The sequence below is a fragment of the Haliotis rubra genome, unplaced genomic scaffold (genome assembly GCF_003918875.1).
Source record: "Haliotis rubra isolate DU_JTF1 unplaced genomic scaffold, ASM391887v1 Scf393, whole genome shotgun sequence".
Lineage (NCBI taxonomy): Eukaryota > Metazoa > Mollusca > Gastropoda > Lepetellida > Haliotidae > Haliotis > Haliotis rubra.
Window position 1 is genome coordinate 535,564 of NW_025767072.1, and position 16,783 is coordinate 552,346.

General features: G+C 41.5%; 1 protein-coding gene across 1 annotated transcript in view; it reads right to left on the reverse strand.

Annotated features, from left to right (window-relative positions):
- LOC124286843 (mRNA export factor GLE1-like) overlaps positions 1-16,783 on the reverse strand; it is a 135,109-nt gene that overhangs the window by 65,723 nt on the left and 52,603 nt on the right. Inside the window, exons 3-4 of the mRNA XM_046723285.1 lie at positions 7,503-7,539; positions 5,219-5,339 (exon numbers count right to left, since the gene is read on the reverse strand). Coding sequence (XP_046579241.1) covers positions 5,219-5,339; positions 7,503-7,517 — 136 coding nt within the window. The 5' untranslated portion in view covers positions 7,518-7,539. The remainder of the gene's footprint in view (positions 1-5,218; positions 5,340-7,502; positions 7,540-16,783) is intronic.

The following is a 16,783-nucleotide window of genomic DNA, read 5'->3' on the forward strand; positions in this document are numbered from 1 at the left end:
GATTCTTCCACGCAAACGTCGACGCACTGTATCGGCACTGATGGGTCTGTTGTGACTCCCAATACTCTGGCGTGCTGTTTCCGTCGCTCTGGGGAAGCGATCCTGCAGATGGTTGCTCACAATCTGTCGGTCTTGACATTGTGATGTTACTGAACGTTGCCCACTGCGTGGGCGGTGTTGGATGTTGTTAGTGACCTGATACTACTCCTGCAGTCGGTAGATTGTCCTAACATGAACATTAAAATGATTGGCTACCCTCCGTGCAGTCTGGACAACTTGCAATCGTCCCAAGACTTGGTTCTTCAGGGCCCGGGATCATGAAAAAAATCTTAAGTCTAAAATTTGCTTAGCACAAAAAAATCTTAAGTCTAAATGTTTTTGCTTAGCTAAGATTTTAGATAAGACTGGATCATGAAACTGTCTCAGCCAAATATCTTAGCTAAGACTAAGACTAAGACAGTTACCATGGCAATTTTAGAATGATGTAATCATGTCCGGTCACCCTTAAATAATTGAGGAGAATAGTTTAGTAGCAGGCACCTGCTGAAATGTTCCAAACAAGTCAACTGACGCTTTTATCCCTGCCGCGGTGACTTTAAGGTTGGGATGTTTTCGAAATACACCAACACGAACGCCTAAATGCGCTTTCTGCCATATTGCATTGGATAGTGTTTTCAAAATCAGGTTTCGCGAAGGCCGGTATTGAGACGCCTATTACATCACGTATATTTCCTATTAAGCTGTGACAAATACATCACTGAATTCCTCATACATTTTAGTATCAAATAAGAAATGGTCTTTGTCACTAAAACCAAGTGTCTAGGTGATATTAAACGAACGCTGTGTGCGAAAGACAGCACTTGTTGAAATGTAAACAAAGAAACATTGAGACTTTACACTGTGTACTGCATTTTCTCAAATTTCAGAAACCCATTCGTCTATTCGTAGCATGCATAGGCTCAATACTTTTAGAACATACATGGAAATAGTATCGTAGCAAAAAATAATAGATATAATACAGTAATGTGATATGTTTATACGAAATTGTCAAAGTTTCTGTGCAGCGTAACGCCATGACTGACGGAAAATCTCGCAGAACAACAACGGTAATGATCGGCATATCTGGCTTCTTCTCTTAGTTACAATGAAAACGATAAAACATGTAACAATACACAGATAGTCAGAATCATTCTGATTACTCACATCACACAGTTATGTACAAACGATCCCCGAATCAAAGGAAAGGTCCTCGCAAAATCCTGTATACCCATGTCACCGAAGCCGCCATTTTGTAAGAAATCGGTCAACGGTTGTGATGTCATATACGTCATCATTGTTGTTACATATTTGGCAATTTCTTTGAGGTGAAGATCGGTTGAATAAGAGTAAACACAATCGCCATGTTCCACCGATTACACTTTCAGTGTATATTTTGAGTATCTTTCAGATATTTTTTCATGAAACTAATTTCATTATCTACATTTAGCCTTGTTCTATATCATATCCTTGGATATAGGTTATACGGTTTTCATTCTTTCAAGGGTTTTGTTTGTTTGAATAATATTTACATAAGAAATTGATATACTGAGTGTAGCACACCATATTTTAAACCCTTAAACAAGTACTAAAAGAACAAACGAAGGCGTAACTGCAACATGTACTTAAATAGTTCATGTATCATGTGCAATATTCGCCATTCGGACCAATATTACAGTTTCATATGAACAGGTTATGAATAGCGATTTAACTTTCATGACCCCGGGGCCAGGGGTTGTGAAATATTCTTTTTAATTTACGTCAAATTGATGCCAAACAGGTGCGTGTGTTGTTCATATTAAGATACAAAGTCAAACTCTAATTATGGATCTATTCAGGACATTATTTAAATGGTAAAATCAGTCATTTTAAGTTCTGTCACAAGCGTGTTAAATTCAGACATAGAAACCGAAACCTTTTACACAATTCATGGAAATTATGTGAGATACTGATCAGCATACCAGTGTCGTTTTTTTCGGACGTCGCAAAATACATAAAACAAGCAATGACGTCAACTACAATTTTGTAATCTTTTCAGTAATTTCATTATATTTGAAGATATGGGTAGTACTCAGTAAATAATGATCCAAAATCAGTCAAAATACATCTACACAAACAGGAGAATATGTGAATTTAAGAACTAATTTACATATCGGATAGGGCCATCCAAATCGCTTTTACGTGCTTTCTCATGTAGTACATTGTCATCTTTTCTTATAACTTGTGAAACTACTAAAACGTATCCGCTCACATTGGGGAACTTTGTATTGGAATGCATGTAGTTTGGTTCACGGTGAACAAAACATAAGGAAAATATAGCGTCCGTATCCACAACGAATTCTCTCCAAGTGATATGAGTTACATTGACCTAGTGTTAAGCATAGCGGAGTTATGCCCCCTTATCTTTATACGCGTATGACCTCTCTGTCGTCCTTTGACGTCATAGAAGAAAATCCATTTTTGACATTTATTGCGAGTCATTTTTAATGTTGAGCGTATGACGTTATGCATAAGCAAATAAACCCATTTCATATATACTTATGTCGTTCAGATATCAGGCTGTAATTTATTCGCTCACACTTTCTGTAAAGATGCCAAATTAAAAAAATCGTAGCACAGTGCATTTACCGGTGCACGATCAAAACCGGAGAAATTTACTGTTTTTGAATGCATAGCAAAATTTTGGACATCATTTAGCAGTGTTTATTTCTCAAACCGCCGAGGTTTTTGCATTTATACTTATACCAACGGATAGGAAATTTAATATTCCACATTTCTGTGTAATTTTATAGCTGTACGCAGATCCATGACCACGCGAGCGCAAATCTCGCACAACGTTCACTTTTCAAACCTTATGAAATTGTGCGCCTGAAAAAAAACCTCGGCATCAAAAAGGACTTAAGACTGGTAGGTAGCAGTCTCAAGATTTAAGACAAAAAATGATCTCAGTCTTAACTTTTAAGACTAAAAAATGTACGTGATCCCCGATTTAAGACATTTTTTTGGACTTAAGATCAAAATGACAGACTTAAGCAAATTTTAGACTTAAGTATCTTTCATGACCCCGGGGCCTGATCTCTCGTAAGTCGTGGCATGGTGATTGTGTCAAAAAAATAATAATTTAGGCGAGTTTGAGACTCGCTTTCATTGGTAGGGAAGTCACGACATGCACGTGCATTTTCATTTTCACGAATGTCATATGGAACCTTTTACCATGTTTGCCTTTTTCGGTGCTTTTGGTCGATATGCTTTTTCATCAGAAAACACACTGATGTTGGTAATAACTGTCAGTTTGGATTGAAAAACATGTTAACAAAACGGTACAATCATAATGCAAACGCCACCTTGTAAGAACAAAATTTTGCATTTGGTTTTGTAAGGCGACGTTTCTTTTGTGGTTCAGTATATTTAATTCACAGTAGAGTACTTAAAGTTGATTTATTACATCTCGAAAGAATACGTACACATGCATTTCACAATCATATATATATTGTACTTAAATGTTTCATCACCTTACTTACAACGTTCTTGACTTATGCATGTATGATATGTATTGGGTGACTTCAAAGAGGATACAAACATGCGTATATGATATGTAGGAAAAGATCTCAGATTTAATGCATATCTAGTGCGACCTTTTACTTTTTATTTGCCAAATGTGGATTATTACAAGCACAATCCGGCTATAACATGAGCATGTGCTTTTGAGTCACTATCAAACAGCAATGACACCGACATGATGAGTATATCATACCCTATTGGTGACACTGATATCAGCAAGTGTTTACTTGTGCAACATGGGATCGCATGATGAGTATATCATACCCTATTGGTGACACTGATATCAGCAAGTGTTTACTTGTGCAACATGGGATCGCATGATGAGTATACCATACCATATCGGTGACACTGATATCAGCAAGTGTTTACTTGTGCAACATGGGATCGCATGATGAGTATACCATACCATATTGGTGACACTGATATCAGCAAGTGTTTACTTGTGCAACATGGGATCGCATGATGAGTATACCATACCATATCGGTGACACTGATATCAGCAAGTGTTTACTTGTGCAACATGGGATCGCATGATGAGTATACCAGGATCGCATGGTGAGTATACCATACCATATTGGTGACACTGATATCAGCAAGTGTTTACTTTGTGCAACATGGGATCGCATGATGAGTATACCATACCATATTGGTGACACTGATATCAGCAAGTGTTTACTTGTGCAACATGGGATCGCATGGTGGTATGCCATACCATATTGGTGACACTGATATCAGCAAGTGTTTACTTGTGCAACATGGGATCGCATGGTGAGTATACCATACCATATTGGTGACACTGATATCAGCAAGTGTTTACTTGTGCAACATGGGATCGCATGATGAGTATACCATACCATATTGGTGACAATGATATCAGCAAGTGTTTACTTGTGCAACATGGGATCGCATGGTGAGTATACCATACCATATTGGTGACACTGATATCAGCAAGTGTTTACTTGTGCAACATGGGATCGCATGATGAGTATACCATACCATATTGGTGACAATGATATCAGCAAGTGTTTACTTGTGCAACATGGGATCGCATGGTGAGTATACCATACCATATTGGTGACACTGATATCAGCAAGTGTTTACTTGTGCAACATGGGATCGCATGATGAGTATACCATACCATATTGGTGACAATGATATCAGCAAGTGTTTACTTGTGCAACATGGGATCGCATGGTGAGTATACCATACCATATTGGTGACACTGATATCAGCAAGTGTTTACTTTTGTGCAACATGGGATCGCATGATGAGTATACCATACCATATTGGTGACAATGATATCAGCAAGTGTTTACTTGTGCAACATGGGATCGCATGGTGAGTATACCATACCATATTGGTGACACTGATATCAGCAAGTGTTTACTTGTGCAACATGGGATCGCATGATGAGTATACCATACCCTATTGGTGACACTGATATCAGCAAGTGTTTACTTGTGCAACATGGGATCGCATGATGAGTATATCATACCCTATTGGTGACACTGATATCAGCAAGTGTTTACTTGTGCAACATGGGATCGCATGGTCTTCATCAAACTGGGAAATTGCATCTGTATGACACAAGTTTTGCATAAACCTTTCAGAAAAGTAATACCTTTAGGGATATAGTAATTCCTGATATCAAAGACACTGTTTCCAATCTGCTTCAGGTTCGGTCGAAAGAAGTCATTGGTTTCCAAAGTGAATTCACCTTCATCCTCTTTCACGATTTCTTTCTTAAACAGAAGAAAACGAAGCATTTTATGATGGTCATATTTCAAATTGAACTTACTAATAATTAAGAGTACATTTAGCTATAAATGCGGTAAATGGACCCACAATACAGTGCAAGAAGATGAGTCAAACGCAAACTGATTCATAGACAAACTTTATGAACTGTATATATCTGTTTAAATGTGCCAGATGCAAAATGGTAACACCATTCATATATATTTTTCACCCATTCATATATACTGAGTCAAAAAAGAAACTTCACAAAATGTAATTTTAAAAAATAATGGATAAGTTTTCTCTGATGATACATCTATGTATCCGAAATGGGATCCCTATCTTTCGACTCTAGAAACACGTTAGCAAAACCGACTCGAACCCATCCATTCGTCGTGCAAATGACGTTAGTGCCAAATCAGGTTTTGCACGTGCAGTCGATCACGTGATCTTCGAATTAGAGTTTTCTTCATATGCACGTGTTTGCATTGGCCTCAAGAATTGAAAAAACACTTTTAAACCACAGTTCTAACGGTACTTGAAATGCCACGATTGTCAAATGTGCAACGTGTACGTGCCCTTGGCATGTTGCAAGCGGGAAGATCAGTTATTGACGTCGCAAGAACAATGGGATGCAGCCGTCGTACTGTGTATGACTTGCGAGGTCGTCTACAACAAACTGGCACCTCTTCTGATCACCCAAGGTCGGGTCGTCCACGTGTCATCCACGTCACGAGCAGAAGACCGTCAAATCGTCCTACGTCACCTACGTGACAGACTTCTGCCGGCTACACGAACCAGGGCTGAGATGTTTAGAGGTCGACTGTCCTCACAGACCATTCGAAATCGGTTGCGGGCTGCCAATCTTCATTCTCGACAATATTGACGCCGTTTCATCAACGTCAACGTCTGCTGTGGGCCCAACGTCACCTCCGATGGACCCAGAGAGACTGGAATCGAGTTGTCTTTAGCGATGAATCCAGGTTTATCCTCAGATTCGCGGACGGCGGGCATAGAGTCTGGAGACGACGTCGTGAACGGTATGCCCAATGTTGTATGCAGGAAGTCGACAGATTCGGGGGCGGAAGTTGCATGCTGTGGGGTGCTTTCTGTGGGAACAACCGTTCCCGACTTCTGGTCATCCGTGGAAACCTCACAGCTGCTGCTTACCACGACCAGGTGCTCACCCCTGAACTTGTTCCTTTCATGGCGGCTCATGGCCCAGGTCTACAGTTCCAGCATGATAATGCTCAGTCGCATACCGCGATGTTGACACGAAATTTCCTTCAAAACGCTGGAATCAACGTCATGGACTGGCCATCGAGGTCCCCTGACCTTAATCCAATAGAGCACGTTTGGGATGCACTTGGGAGAAGGCTTCGTGGTCTTAGGAACCAACCTCAGAATTTGCAGGAACTTGGCGCTGTCTTGCAAGAGCAATGGCGCAGAATCCCCAACCACGTGTTCACAAGCATCAGGCAGTCGATGAGGAGACGGTGTTTGGCAGTGGTGAATGCGCGGGGCGGCCATACACGATACTGAACTGAGAAATTTCGCATTTTTATTCTTGTGACTTGACATTCTGTATACCCATGTTTTGGAACGGCGGTGTAGCCTAATGGAACTGATTATGGCACTGTCAGTGTATCGAGTACATCACACAGATCTCAGCAATGAAATAATAACAATTTAACCATCTTACCATCTCCCTGAAGAAAGAATGTGAAGTTTCTTGTTTGACTAAGTATATAAAACTGTGCCTAACTGTGCAAGCATGCCTAATGTCATCACCCAATCATATACAAGACTGTGCATTACTGTGCAAGCCTGCCTAATGTCATCACCCATTCATATATAAAACTGTGCCTAACTGTGCAAGCATGCCTAATGTCATCACCCAATCATATACAAGACTGTGCATTACTGTGCAAGCCTGCCTAATGTTAGTGTTGGTCCTTGATTTAGAACTACAGCATTTTAGCTTCGCCCTGGTGTCTGAGGCTTCAGTGGATGAGCAGCAGCAGCAACTGCCATCATGTGAGCAATAACACAGAATACACAAACGTCGTCATAGTAGAGTTTCCATAGGTTATATAAGAGGCGGTTATCACGGAAGCCAAAACACCTGATCACCTTCTTCACCCAAAGTTCTTTAGACATATGATACTTACCAACAACTTCCACATTATGGTGACAGGGCTGTGTATGCTGCAGACAAAAAGAAAACATGTAACAGTTAAGTATCAAGAGTAAAAATAGTCATATCCACTTATACCGATTTATTTTCAACTCAAAACACCAGTTTATTGAGTCGTTGTATTTTCAAACTCAGGTAATTTCAAATAACATATGCATACATGCACGTGTTTTTTATGTGTGTTTATTCCTTAGTTCACCAATACATAGATATACACTAAAGTGTATAAGCATACAATTGACATATTTTCCCAGCATGGACTTGCTTGCGGGAAAAACATGCAGCACGTGTGTGTGTTCTACATAGGTTGGTCAGGCTGTAGTCCTGGCGCACAGCGATTTTGGAGAGCATCCACATCGGACCTATTCTGTGTTTTCCCTTGTCATATTTGGTCGCTTGGACGTAGGTACATTTATTTATTATCAATGGAATTAATATTGCTGTTAGGTTCTGTATTTGTGGAACATTTCATTGTCACTTAGGCGTAATATAGAAGTGGTAAAGTACTGTTAATGGTTTCTATTATTTGATAGGATGTTTAGTTTTGTCATTCTTTGCAGTGAACGTGAGTACAATTTTGAGAATGATTTCTTTATGCGAATGCAATGTAGGCTTTGTGTATGAAATCTGAGTATTTGTGGAAATTGTGCGAATTGCATAATTTGTTGTAATTGTATCAATTGTATGATTTGCATTAATGTGTCAATGATAGCGTTATAATAAAACTAACGTTATATTTATATGTTGTGAATTTAAGGAATTTTTTGCAATAGTCAATTGGTAATATAACCATAAAATGTTGAAAAGTATTCATGTATTAGTACAGTTTCGGCGTGTAAGCAATAGAATATAGTGAAATGTAGTGATGTGTATTTATGATTCACTCCAATTGTTAAAGCAAATACCTACTGATAGTCGTGTGCGTGTGTGTAAAGTCGTGACCACTTAGTAGAGGAAGCTTCGTTACGTGAGCAGGCCTGGTCTGTGACGGGAGTGTGTGTTGCGTCGTGGTGGCGTTGTGAAGTAGAGGCGCTTCATTACGTGAGCAGGCCTGGTCTGTGACGGGAGTGTGTGTTGCGTCGTGGTGGCGTTGTGAAGTAGAGGGCGCTTCATTACGTGAGCAGGCCTGGTCTGTGACGGGAGTGTGTGTTGCGTCGTGGTGGCGTTGTGAAGTAGAGGCGCTTCATTAGAATGAGAAGCCCTGGTCTGTGACGGGCATGTGTGTTGCGTCGTGGTGGCGTCGTGAAGTAGAGGGAGCTTCGTTGCGTGAGCAGGCCTGGTCTGTGACGGGCGTGTGTGTTGCGTCGTGATGGCGTCGTGAAGTAGATGGCGCTTCGTTACGGTGTAGACGGTATCCCATGGAGGTGTTGACCATGGCCAGGTTGTGTGTGTTGACATGTGTCTGACTCTCGTGTGTTGACCTTCATATGTGGACATGAATGGACATTGAGCAGTACCATCTTTGAACTGAACATTTAATCATTCTATTTAATAGTTATGTGTTGGCACAGGGATATATCGTGATTATGGTTGTACGAATCATGTATTTCAGGTATGGTCTGTTGTCACAGTAAATAATGAGTTACAAGTACATGTAATTAGTAGTAGGGTTCATGTATGTCGGTAAACAGTAAAACAGTGTGATAAAATTCTAGGTATAAGTGCTTAGTATATTATAATGTTAAGTAACGTGTGTGTGTGTGTGTGTGTGTGTGTGTGTTTACGCAGTAGAAGTGTGGGTATGTAAAGTGATTGCTTGTACATGTAGGAAGGTGTGTTTTGAGAGTCGTGTGAGACATAAACTGTAGGATGGGTGAATGAATAGTGTTTACCTGTAGGGATTATGCAAGGTGTGTACAGTGAGTGTGAAGATGGATGCTTCATGTGTGAAAGTGTGTGTGTTGTAATATGTTTTTGAATAAACTTATGTTGTTAATCTTCATACTATGTTGTGTTGTGATGTTGATTACGCTCTAGGGCTATTCCATGACTCTGGTTTTAAAACAGGACGGTCCTGGTATGGAACAGTAACTGTTAACTCTGCCCGTGACGTCACAATGCTGTCGTCGTGGCATTGTTACGTCATAAGCACGTCGTCACAGCATCTAATGTCAAGTTAGATCACAGCATCCCATTTTTATTCCCCACCCTCAAAAGTGAGGGGTGGGCTGCATTTCCGGATCACAACTCGAAAACCATTCAATGTCTTTCAACTGAACTTAGCAGATATATGAGACATATCTCGAAGTGGAGCATTTTGCTATCAACAGATATTTGGCATTTATATTTGTCATGATTTACATGGAAACAATTTGGACTTAGTCTCGAAAAGGGAGGGGTGGGCTTCGTGGCCTTGTATCAGTATCAAAATTGTAATGGGCCATTTTTATTCTAATGTGCACCAAAATCGACTGGTGTCTGTGTAATCCCCTAATGTAGGTTGTCACCAAATTTGAAGACATTAGGGACAATAGTTCATGAGATATCGCGTTAACATGAGTTTGAAAAGTGGTCACAGTAGTGTGGTGACCTTGAAAATAAGGTCAAGGTCACCAAAATAGACTGGTGTCTGCGTAATCCCCCATTGTAAGCTGTCACCAAATTTGAAGACATTGGGTACAACAGATCACGTGATATCGCGTTAACAAGAAACGGGAGGTACGTACGTACGAACGCCGCTGAATACATAGTCCCCCGTTCCGTGTTGCGGCGAGGGACAATAAACCGGATATACATATCAGCAATATAAAGCATACCCTTGTCCATTCCTTTATCTCACAATTGTGACTTATGGCAATTAACAATAATGTGGCGGGAAAGAAGGGAAGCACATTGGTTTTCATAGTAATTGTTTGCAATTATAGAAAAGGGCTTTGCCTGTGTAGTAATAAAGTAAAGTAATGCGTGGGCAATTTTCATTTTATACATTTCGTCTCAGTTGCATAACAATTTACCATTTTAGCATCTACATTAATGTTAGTTGGTTGGTTTGTTGTTTAATGGTGCACCCTGCAATATTCAAGCTATATGGCGGCGATCTACATCAGTGAGGAACAGCATTTTGGATGGTGGAGGAGAATTTATCTTGTTTAACGGTGCAACCTGCAATATTCATGCTATATGGCGGCGATCTACATCAGTGAGGAACAGCAGTTTGATGGTGGAAGAGAATTTATCTTACCTTCATGTAAAATACTTTAATTTCATTGGTCAGTGACGCTTTAACAGGTTCCGTAACTGGAAGAATTATTACCCGCTGCCAATCTCTCCGCCGAGAAGCTATATCGCTAAGAATCGTATGACGTAATGATATGACGCATGCAGTGCACGGTGCGGAAACCGTTCGATTAGTTGTTTTTGAGTTCACTATGCACACATCTACTTTATAGACTTTCACTGCTTTATTTAAACTATTTCATACATGGCATTGTTTTGCAGACTCAACTTAAAAGCAGGTTGGATGGTGGAAGAGAATTTATCTTACCTTCATGTAAAATACTTTAATTTCATTGGTCAGTGACGCTTTAACAGGTTCCGTAACTGGAAGAATTATTACCCGCTTCTCCGCCGAGCTATATCGCTAAGAATCGTAGACGTAATGATATGACGTTGCACGGTGCGGAAACCGTTCGATTAGTTGTTTTGAGTTCACTAACATCTACAGTCGCTTTATTTAAACTATTTCATACAGATTGTTTTGCAGACATAATTAACCCATTTTGACTATGTTTCATCGAGCATTTTGTTTCGAGCTTATCGATCTTCAAAATAGAATAAAATTACATATTTTTCCTTATCCTGACTCATGATCTTTTGCTTATCTCCCTTTTCTTTTCGAATGGTAGTGGAACACTTGAATCCTTGAAGTTCCCTCAAGCAGACGTATAAATACTCACCCACGAGTTACCTCCCTTGCCCTTTCCCGCGCAAACATACCATGTGACGTGCCCATACTTGTCACTCTCTCCCTTTTCGCCAAAGTGAATGGTTGGGCGAGTACTTGGAGTCCCTATACGGCATATATCCTTGTTCATTTAGGCCTATTATTGTAAAATTACGCTGTTTATGGTTTTGGCTATCATAATAATATATTATGTGTAATTTATTTACGTAAAAACTTTGAATTGTGCCATATTTTCATGCTGTGTAATTGTGTTTACATTTCATGAACTCAGGTGTTGTTTGCAGGCACAGGTTGTCTCGTGCTGATCCTCACCCCCCATGCCCTTCGTGCAGTACACCATGTTCTTCCAACTCACGTTGTTATTATTGTGTTTATTTGTCACAAATACAATTTAGCCAATATTTATCATATATATTCAGACGTGCCATGGACAGGGTGAGGAAATTATCGGCAGTCACGATGGATAATAACAGAGATGAGTCTGCAAACCGTGAGTTATCTGTTGCAGTTGAGATGCATAACTCTGGTGATAACTGGAGTTCTTTACAGGGGCAGTCAGCTGTTACAGGCGCTAAAAAGAAGATGACTACCTCGCAGCCTACGTCGTCTCTTAAGAAGTAGACGTCATCCTCCACGTCGCAGATAAAGGCAGCTGCAGCGACGGGGAAGTCGGTGCGTCCTAAGAAGTTGTCTCAGCATAGATCTTTCAGCGAAGAGATCCTACCCCTTGACAAGAAGACGTCTTTGATGAACCGCCGATACTTCTACCTGAAGTACCGATGAGGGTGACGACTTCTTAAACATCTACGACTAGATCTTCACATGCAACGATCATAACTTGCCAGATATCTGATGATCTACCTCCAGCATCTCAATGCAATGAACCAGAGGTACTGAACACTTCAGCGTTTGCGAACGCTGCGTCCACACCCCTGCACCTTCAGACAACGCAGAACTTCGACCCTGGCGAGTTCATGACGCAGTTCACCAACCAGATGATGTCCATGATGGAGCGGCGGTTCGCGGAAGAAGCACAGGCTCAGCGAAGCCTCGCAGCTGTAGGAGGAGTTCACGAACCCTCAGATCTACGCGAAGCTACAGGCCTCAGTCAACCCTCCACGCAGACATCGGCAGTGGGAGATAACGTTCGCGAACGTACACCTCTGCGAACGTCCACTCAACAATCTACACCTCTTCAGACTCCAGACGCAGCAGAGTAACGAGTTGGACGTCATCATCTTCAAGTCGCTCCAGATCTAGATCTCGCAGACGTTCGCGAAGCTGTTCACCACATCATAGAGGTATGCAAAGAGGAAGAAGCTCACACCACAGAGCATTGCATGAGCATAAATCATCCTACAGTGGCAGCCCGCAGAGCAGACGTTCGCGAAAGCACAGCTCTCATCATTTGAAGTCACGAAGTAATGAATCGGCGGTAGAAGGTTCGCAAAGGCACAGCTCTCCTTACAAGGGTTCACAAAGGCAAAATTCTCCTTACAAGGTTCGCGAAAAGGATGATCAGTCATCTAGAGTTGAGTTGAGTTGAGTTGAGTTGGACTTTACGTTACATCGGCATTATTCCAGCCATATAGTGACGAGAACAAGTCTGCATTAATATACATTGTAAGTACAAAGTGGTTTCGTTTCAAAGACATACATTCATTACGTTGTCATTTTAAAACAGAGAATGTCATAGCACTAGATTGAAAAGCAGGTACATTCGTTATTGACATTACACAGTTACATTTTATGATACAGATCGACTTCCCTCAGGTAGTTTAGTATCAGATGAGCGCTCACGCTGGAGAACAGATCTTTCAGATTGGTTTGCGTGATAATGCGAGTCCCTTGCAGATGTAAAATCCACACAGTCAAGCAGAATATGCTTGACGGTGAGAGCCTCATCGCAGGAGAGACACACTGGGGGTCCATCCCCATCTGTTTTTAGCAGATAGTCATGTGTAAATCGACTGTGGCCAATACGACATCGTCGTAAAATTACTTCATCACGTCTTGACTGGCAACCCAAGTAGGTATAACCGATTGTTGGCTTCAATTCATGGAGTTTGTTTCTTCCTACTTGAGTGTCCCACCTTTTTTGCATCAAGTCCCGAGTATAGCTTTTGATAGTGGGTTTGAAATCACTGTACGGGATTAGCAGTGGAGATAGCGGCATTTCAAGAGCTGCTTTTGCTGCAGCATCGGCCTTACTGCTACCTGCTAAGCCGACGTGACCCGGCAACCAGCAGAGGGACGATGTCATATTGGCTAGTAGAAAGGTCGTTGTACAGTTCTAATATGTCCAGGATGATTGGGTGACTTGAAGTCACGTTTAGAAGTGCTTGAAGGCAGGATAATGAATCTGTAAATACGATGAAGTTTTGGACTGATTTTGCTGTTGAATGTAGGTCAGAGCTGAGAAGATAGCTTTGGCTTCAGCGGTGAAAATGGAACTGTTGTCGGGGATCCTAGAGGAGACAGTCTTGGCTCCAATGACTGTAGCGCTGGCAACTTGGCCATCGTCCTTGGATCCGTCTGTGAAGATGGATCTGTGAGTGTTATACTGCAAACGTAACTGGTTGTATTCCTGTTGGAACACCAAAGGATTTGTTTCAGACTTTTGAGTTTGGTGAGGGTAAGATCGACCTCTGGTTTCACCATTTGCCATGGTGGTGAGGACAGAAGTCGGTAAGGCGCAATGATGTTGAGATCAATTTTAGCTGCAGATATGTGTGGTTTGATCCTGATTCCAAGTGGTGGAACCAGGCTTGGCAGTTTAGGAAATAAGTTTTCATAGAGCGGGTTGAAAACACAATTGTATGCTGGATTGGACTCATTTGAACGTAATTTAGTGATATACTGCAGTGAGAGTTTAATGCGGCGTTGTTCAAGGGAAGGTTCATTGGCCTCCGCATATAGACTGTCTACCGGAGAGGTCCTAAAAGCTCCCAGGCAGAGCCTTAGTCCTTGGTGGTGGATAGAGTCTAATTTTTCTAAATTGCTTTTGCAGGCTCCACCGTAGACAATGGAGCCATAATCTAGTTTACTGCGGACTAATGATCTGTACAGGTGAAGGAGGGTGGTCTGATCCCCTCCCCACTCTGTATTTGAAAAACTACTCTTAGCAAGTCTAAAGCCTTCAGGCACTTTGTTTTCAAATATTTTATGTGTGGTAAGAATGTCAGGTGGCGGTCGAATATGAGTTCAGAACGTTAGTGAGGCTGTTAATTTTGATGCTAAAAGTGTGACAGACAGGATGCTGCCTTGGGGGACGCCCTGATCTTGGTGGAAGTAGTCAGACAGTGTGGAACCCACCCGAACTTGGAATTGTCTGTTATTTAGAAACCGAGATATGAATTGAGGTAGTCTACCCCTCAATCCAAACTCGTGTAAATCTTTTAGGATACCATGCTTCCATGTTGTATCATATGCTTTTCTAAGTCGAAAAAGATAGATACTGCATGTTGTTTGTTGACAATGGAGTTTTTGATGAATGCTTCCAGACGCACCAGATGGTCAATGGTACTTCGGTTTTTCGAAACCACATTGGAGGTCACTGAGGAGGTTATTGGTCTCAAGTACCAGATTAATCGATTGTTGACCATGGGCTCCATGGTTTTGCAAACACAGCTAGTTAGTGATATAGGGCGGTAGTTTGAGGGATCAGTATGGTCGCGACCGGGTTTTGGAGTGTAGGGATGATGATGGCATTGTGTGCCACGAAGGGGAAGTGTCCGGATGTCCAGATGTCATCAAATATATTTAGGAGTGTTTCCAAGCCTATGTCAGGGAGGAGTTTCAGAAGCTGATAATGGATTTCATCAGCTCCTGCCGCAGTGTCGTGAGCCTGTCCTAGGGCAGTACGTAATTCATGGAGGAAAACGTTTCATTGTAATCCTCCCCTTTATCAGAGTTAAAATTGACTGGTTTCTTTTCTTGTTGGCTTTGATATTTCTGGAACTGAGGGTTATAATTTGATGAGGAGGAGTGGTTTGCCAAAGTTTCGCCAAGTTTGTTTGCAATTTCAGATTTATTTGTTAGAAGGGAGTCGCCATCTTTCAGGTGGTGAACTCCTGATTTTGACCCTTTGCCCTTGATCTTTTGAATCATGTTCCACACCTTGGACATGGGTGTGCGGGAGTTGATTTTGGACACATATTTCCTCCATGACCGGCGTTTAGTTTGTTTGAAGGTACGTTTTGCCCTGGCATTTGTCATTTTAACAGCATTCAGGTTATGCACTGTAGGATGTTGTCGGAAATATTTTTCCGCCTTCTTCCTATTTTTCCTAGCTTGTTTGCAGTTTGTATCAAACCATGGTTTGCGTATGTGCGGGTTTGCAGAGGACTTAGGAATACTTTTGTCTCCGATGGCATTTAGGACGTCTGAAAATAGTTCCATGGGGTCAGGAACATTCCTGAAGTTGTCCGGCTTAAGTTTTTCTGAACATAGGGTTTGGAATAAAGGCCAGTTGGCCTTAGTAAAATTCCATCTTGTTGATGGTGGTTCATCCGTGGGGTTGATAGGAGTAAGAATTGTTGGGAAGTGGTCGCTTCCACAAAGGTCGTCATGGACTGACCATTCAAACTCATTTAAAAGATTAGAATCTGTAAGTGATAGATCGAGAGCAGAGTATGATTCAGTGGCAGGATGGAGGTAGGTGTTTGATCCATCGTTGAAGATGCATACATCATTATTGGAGGAGAAACTCTTCAAAGATCTTTCCCTTACTATTTGTATCATTACTCCCCAATAGGGGGTTATGACCGTTGAAATCGCCCATGATTATGCAGGGCTTTGGGAGTTGATCGTATAAGTTCTGATGATCTGATAGGCGGACAGTTGACGTTGGAGGGAGATAGAGGGAACACAGTGTAAACCCTATGTTCAGAGTTATGCGGACAGCAACAGTTTGTAGGTTGGTGTTAAGTGGAACAGGGCTATGGAGGGTGCCCTGCCTCAACAGGATAGAAGTGCCTCCTGTAGCTTTTTACACCGGGAGGAGAAAAGGAGTGGTAGGAACTGTACCGACGGATGTCAAATTTATCGGTCCTTTTAGGTAGGTTTCTTGGAAACAAAACGCAGATGGTTTGAAGTCTTGAATCAATAACTGTAATTCATTATAATTATTCTTAAGTCCTCTGCAATTCCATTGGATAATGTTTTGTGGATTCATGGTGCTTCCACTGGTGACATGTCACGTGAACGTGAGAAAGCGTTTGATGAACTCCTATTGGTGTCTGGTGGAGATGGAGTTACCTCCATATCCAGAGGGCCAAAGGAGTTATAGACCTCGATGGGGACCTCTGAGGGAGAGGTGGCCTTTGGTTTTGTGTTTGGCGGTTGTTCGA